This window comes from Camelina sativa, chromosome 11, assembly GCF_030686135.1.
Source record: "Camelina sativa cultivar CO46 ecotype springtype chromosome 11, ASM3068613v1".
Lineage (NCBI taxonomy): Eukaryota > Viridiplantae > Streptophyta > Magnoliopsida > Brassicales > Brassicaceae > Camelina > Camelina sativa.
In genome coordinates this window covers 30,645,761-30,652,526 of record NC_141890.1, presented here as the reverse complement: position 1 = coordinate 30,652,526, position 6,766 = coordinate 30,645,761, and the positions used below count along the sequence as shown (strand labels likewise).

Here is a 6,766-nt window from a genome sequence, read left to right as displayed (position 1 = left end):
TCTTACATGCAGAGTTAGACACTCTTGTTTGGGCTATGGAGTGCCTTCTGGCCTTGAACTTAGATACTGCTCTCTTTGCTACCGATTGTTTAGACCTCCTAACGATGACGTCTAATATTGAAGTTTGACCGACCTTTTCATCATAATTGAAGAATTTTATTCATTTCACAGATAGATTTGCTAACTTTAGTATTAGATATATTCCTCGAGAGGATAATTTCCGTGCTGATAAACTTGCGAAATGTGCAAGAGCACTAGGTTTCTGTTTTTCCCATGTAAGCTCGTCGGAACCTAATTGGTTCTCTCTTGAAGAAAGTCATCTCCAATAACTTAATATATGGGTTTGATTGTCAAAAAAAAAAAAAAAAAAAAAAAAAAACTTAGACTTTATTTTTCCTTTGGTGCATTTTAAATTCGGCAAAAATATGAGAAAAGGGTACTTTAGTCATTTACGGTTTTTTGGACTCTAGAAACTTCCACTCCCACAACGCTGCTTGTTGCTGGATCACTGCTCTCTTTCTTTACACTCTCAGTATTAGAAGAACTAGAACTAGGGTTTGTCCAAAATCACCCAAATTTCTAAAACCTTTGGAAAAGTTTTGATCTTTGATCACTATACCCGATGAAGCGACATCATCGTCAAAGAAGTGATTCCAGCGAGGACTCGAGCTCGGATTGCTTTGTAATCCGACACAATCCCCAACCTCCCCCGATGATGGATGAAGATGACCACGAAATCGGACAGCTGAAGACGAAAACATTTTGTTTTTCTTCTCCTTCTGGTGCTTGGAAGCTGAACTGGACTAAAGCGGGAGAGCTCCTCATCTTCAAGGTTTGTAATTTCAATGGCTTTCTTTATTTTTCTCTGTTTTCTTAATGAAGTAGTTACCTTTTTTGTTTTTGTTTCTGTTGTGGTGGATAAAAGGGTATTGTGGACTATGAAAAGGAAACCAAGTCTAGCTACATGTCTGACTGGAATGCGGTTTACGATCGTCTTAGAGGTTCCATGGAATCAGATTTCTCAAAGAGACAGCTACAAAATAAGATTGAAAAGATGAAGTTGAGATTCAGAGACTATCAGACGAGATCTAGTGCTGAAAAAATTCCTTCTTTTATTGATGCTGATGATAAACAAATCTTTAAATTGTCGACGGTCATATGGGGTGGAAACAAAACCGACACTGCTTCTTATGAGAAGTATATGTACCAAAGAAAGGTGAGTCTTTTGTGTGTGTTCGACCATCTCTCTAAATATGGACCAATCTTCCGTGTTTTGTTTTTAAGGAGTGTTTGTTTGTTTGTTTACCTTGTGTGGAGCAGGTTCAGGTGAGTAACGGGACTGTGTAAGCAACAAAGTGGGCTCAAGTGTGGAAAGTCCAATGGACTCAACAAGCCCAACAACAACCAAAGCTACTCTAGATAAGCAGAACACAATGCCAGCTCAAAAGCAGAGTGTCGAGCGTACGGAGAAGACGACGAGAACAACGGTCCTTCACGACAATAGGTTCAATGTTTTGCAATCCCTATCTGATGACTCACCATGACAGCTATACCATCGTTGACCAGTTCTAGATTGTTCTATAGTGTCTATATAAGATAAATGTAAATCAACACTGTATATTATTCAACAAAGTAAAGTTTTTCCCTAATATCTCATAGAGTCTTTTATGGTATCAGAGCCACTGTAAACCTTAACAGGTGAAACAATGGCGAATACTTTTCCGTTTCCAGACAACGTTCATGTCACCAGCTCTGTCACTCTCAAGCTGAATGACACCAACTATCTTCTGTGGAAGACATAGTTTGAGTCCCTCTTGTCCAGTCAAAAGCTTATCGGCTTTGTCAATGGAGTCGTCAATGCTCCAACTCAGACTCGCTTCGTCGTCAATGGTGAAGTCTCCAATGAGGTCCCAAATCCTCAGTATGAGTCGTGGTTCTGCACAGATCAGCTTGTGCGGTCTTGGTTGTTTGGTACTCTGTCAGAAGAAGTCCTTGGTCATGTTCACAATCTGCAAACCTCTCGTGAGATCTGGTTGTCTCTTGTAGAAAACTTCAACAAAGGCAGTGTTGCTCGAGAGTTTTCTCTTCGTTGTAGCCTTCAGCTTCTCCTCAAGAAAGATAAGTCTCTTTCTACCTACCACGGTGAGTTCAAAAACATTTGTGACTCCCTAAGCTCCATTGGAAAACCTGTTGATGAGTCTATGAAGATATTCGGTTTTCTTAATGGCCTTGGGAGAGAGTATGATCCGATAGCCACGGTCATAGAAAGCTCTCTGACAAAGCTTCCTGCTCCAACGTTCAATGACGTTGTCAATGAAGTCCAGAGCTTCGATTGCAAACTCCAATCCTATGAAGATGCCACTTCAGTCACTCCTTACCTTGCCTTCAACACGGAGAAGACGAATCCTTGCGACCCTCAGTTTGCTTCAAGAGGTCGTGGTCGCGGTTCTGGACAAAACAGAGGAAGGGGAGGTTATTCTACAAGAGGACGAGGGTTCACTCAACATCAGTCTCACTCTCCATCCTCTGGCCAGCGTCGAGTGTGTCAGATCTGCGGTCGTACTGGTCACACTGCACTCAAGTGCTACAACCGCTTCGACAACAACGACCAAGATGAGGCTTAAGCCTTCTCAGCTCTTCGTGTGTCCGATAACACTGAATGGCACCCAGACTCTGGAGCAACAGCGCATGTGACACCCTCGCCTGAAGCTCTGCAATCTGCAACAAACTACGAAGGTAAGGATACAATCATGGTAGGAGATGGAACCTTCCTTCCGATTACTCATATTGGCTCTGCAAACATCACTTCTTCCAAAGGTACAATTCCTTTAAATGATGTTTTGGTCTGTCCAGATATACAAAAGTCTATTCTCTCAGTATCAAAATTGTGTGATGACTATCCTTGTGGAGTTTACTTTGATACTGATAAGGTCTGCATAATTGATTTACCAACACTTAAAGTGGTGTTAAAGGGTCCTCGTAAGAATGGACTTTTTGTGCTGGAGAATCAGGAGTTTGTAGCATTCTACTCAAATCGTCAGTGTGCTACAACAGAGGAATTGTGGCATCACAGACTTGGACATGCAAACACTGCAGTTCTCCAACAACTTCAACACAACAAGGTTATTCAATTCAATAAGAGCAGCACCACTTCCATTTGTGAGCCTTGCCAGATGGGAAAGAGTACAAGACTTCCTTTTTTTGTTTCTGATTCTCGATTTTTACACCCATTAGATCGAATCCATTGTGATCTATGGGGTCCTGCACCAGTTGTATCCACTCAAAGATTTAAATATTATGTGGTTTTTGTTGATGACTTCTCAAGATACTCGTGGTTATATCCATTGTGCAACAAATCAGATTTCTTTTCAGTGTTTGTTGCTTTTCAAAAGCTGGTGGAAAATCAGTTCAATAGCAAGATTAAAGTGTTTCAGAGTGATGGTGGTGGAGAATTCACTAGCAAAAAGTTTAAAGAACATTTACAAGAGCGCGGTATTCATCACAAGTTGTCATGTCCACATACCCCTAAGCAAAACGGATTGGCAGAAAGGAAACATCGACATCTAGTTGAGCTTGGTTTGTGTATGCTATTTCACTGTCATACATCGTTAAAGTTCTGGGTTGAAGCCTTCAATACCGCAAATCATCTCATTAACCTGCTGCCTTCCTCTGTTTTGGCGAATTTGAGTCCTCATGAGGTCTTACTTGGTCAAAAACCAGAGTACTCAGCTCTTCGTGTGTTCGGATTGGCTTGCTACCCATTTCTTCGACCCATCACAAGCAACAAATTTGAACCACGCTCTCTTCAATGTGTTTTCCTCGGATAAAACAGTCAATACAAAGGCTATCGCTGCTCGTTTCCTCCCACAGGAAAAGTCTACATATCACGGCATGTCATCTTTGATGAACATGAATTACCATTCAAGAACAAGTACCAATCACTGATCCCTCAGTATGATACACCCATCTTGCAGGCGTGGCAAAAAATGCAGATAAATCCACCTCCTCTAACTCCTGCTCCGGTTCAGTTGTTGCAAAAACCGACTCCACCTACTACAGAACCAGCTCCTGCAGAAAATACTCCTGAAGAAGATATAGATAACGAAGAAGAAGAGGCTGTAGTGGAGGTTCAACAAGCTGGGAATCCAATCAACAATGTCACAAACGCTCATTCTATGACAACAAGATCCAAGGCTGGAATTCAGAAGCCTAATACCCGATACGCACTTATTGCCTCCAAGTTTACTACTTCTGAACCAACAACAATTGTGTCAGCAATGAAGCATCCTGGTTAGAATGCAGTTGTACTAGAAGAGGTAAGAAGAATTAACTTGTTATGCACATGGTCCTTAGTTCCTCCAACAAAAGATATGAACATACTAGACTCCAAATGGGTGTTCAAGACCAAGCTTAATCCATATGGCATTGTAGATAAGCTCAAGGCACGTCTTGTTGCAAAGGGGTTTGGTCAGGAAGAAGGTGTTGACTATCTAGAGACATTCAGTCCTGTGGTTCAAACAACAACAATTAGACTAGTTCTTGATGTAGCAACAGCAAGAGACTGGCCAATCAAGCAACTAGATGTCTCCAATGCGTTCCTACACGGTGAACTACAAGAACCAGTGTACATGTATCAACCTTCAGGATTTGTTGATGAAAACAGACCAAATCACGTTTGTCGTCTCACCAAAGCTCTCTACGGACTCAAGCAAGCTCCAAGAGCCTGGTTTGACACCTTCAACAACTTTCTTCTGGAGTACGGATTCAACTGCAGCACTACTGACCCATCACTATTTGTTTGTCGACTGGATGATAAGATGTTGGTACTGCTTCTATACATTGACGACATCCTCCTTACTGGCAGTGATCAAGCTCTTCTCGACGATCTATTGCAGGCTCTCAACACTCGCTTCTCAATGAAAGACCTTGGTCCCCCAAAATACTTCTTGGGTATAGAGATAGAGTCATACTCCGATGGGCTTTTTCTCCATCAGACGGCCTATGCGTCTGACATTCTTCATCAAGCTGCTATGAGTGACTGCAACTCTATGCCAACCCCCCTTCCTAAACAGCTAGACAAGAGCAATTCTGAACCTTTCAGTGATCCAACCTATTTTCAAAGTCTTGCTGGAAAACTGCAGTACTTGACAATTACAAGACCAGATATACAGTTTGCAGTCAAGTTTCTTTGTCAAAGAATGCACTCACCTACCAACTCTGACTTTGGTCTGCTCAAACAAATACTAAGGTATCTAAAAGGAACACTTAACATGGGGCTACCAATCAAGAAGAACACAAACTTCTCTCTATCTGCATATTGTGATAGTGATTATGCAGGCTGTAAGCAGACTAGAAGATCTACTGGTGGCTTATGTGTTCTTCTAGGTATAAACATCATCTCTTGGTCGGCAAAAAGGCAACCAACGGTGTCAAACTCCTCAAGAGAAGCAGAGTATCGAACGCTTACAGCTACAGCAAGGGAGATCACTTGGATTTTATCACTGCTTCGAGACATTGGCATCTCACAATATGAACCTACACAGGTCTACTGTGACAATCTCTCTGCAGTATATCTAACAGCCAATCCAGCTCTCCACAACAGAACCAAACATTTCGACACAGACTACCACTATATCAGGGAACGTGTTGCACTTGGTCTCATCGAAACACACCACATCTATGCAGAAGACCAACTTGCAGACGTATTCACAAAGTCTTTGCCCAAGAAGTCCTTCGTTCACTTACGGTCCAACCTTGGCGTGTGTCTTCCCCCCACTCCAAGCTTGCGGGGGAGTGTAAGCAACAAAGTGGGCTCAAGTGTGGAAAGTCCAATGGACTCAACAAGCCCAACAACAACCAAAGCTACTCTAGATAAGAAGAACACAATGCCAGCTCAAAAGCAGAGTGTAGAACGTACAGAGAAGACGACGAGAACAACGGTCCTTCACGACAATAGGTTCAACGTTCTGCAATCCCTATCTGATGACTCACCATGACAGTTATACCATTGTTGACCAGTTCTAGATTGTTCTATAGTGTCTATATAAGACAAATATAAATCAACACTGTATATTATTCAACAAAGTAAAGTTTTTCCCTAATATCTCATAGAGTCTTTTAGACTGATGTTGGTGAGAAAGACAAGTCTGAGGATCTGAATGTTCTGCAAGAGGCACTTGAGATGGCTGCATCGTTTAGGAGTTTAGGTAGCTATCAACATAGATCGCTGCTTCGGAATTTGAAAAACCTTGGAGATACACAAAGGAAAGAGCTAACCGACGAGTGGAAGGCATTGCTTGCTGAGGACATGCAATTGGGTATCAAGAAACAAAGTTTCTATGCAAAGCTTGTGAACACAGGATTCTCTCCTTAACTGAACAAGGAAAATATATAAGTTATGTTATTTTTGGAATGTTATTAGGTTGTGTTTATTAAGCCATCTCTTTTTGAACAGCTTCTTGAAAAGGGCTTCATGACTTCTTTATGGTAAGTGTAATGGTATCGGGCTTGTGTTAACCATTAAAATCCTTTTTTTTTGGGGGGCGGATCTGTGTGAGTAAATCTCTTGGAATTCATTTATGCATCTTATCTTGTGCTCATAATATAGACTATGTTTGTTGAACAGTGTTCAACAATGAGGTTCAGTTGATCTGGCTTTTCTGCTTGCTTAACTCAACAAGGAAAACAAGTTCTGCTTTTGGAATGTTATGATGTTTTTTAGGTTACTTTCTGTGTTCTGTTTAAGTCATCTCTTTGAACAAAGGGA

General features: G+C 41.5%; 1 protein-coding gene across 1 annotated transcript; it reads left to right on the top strand.

Moving 5' to 3' along the window:
* Nucleotides 1–622: 622 nt before the first annotated feature.
* Nucleotides 623–6,373, top strand: LOC147934636 (GLABROUS1 enhancer-binding protein-like). The gene is made up of 4 exons (XM_087472713.1): nucleotides 623–832; nucleotides 926–1,216; nucleotides 1,288–1,341; nucleotides 6,122–6,373. The coding sequence occupies exons 1-4, from the start codon at nucleotides 623–625 to the stop codon at nucleotides 6,371–6,373; spliced, it is 807 nt and encodes a 268-aa protein (XP_087328839.1).
* The last annotated feature ends 393 nt before the right edge of the window (nucleotides 6,374–6,766 follow it).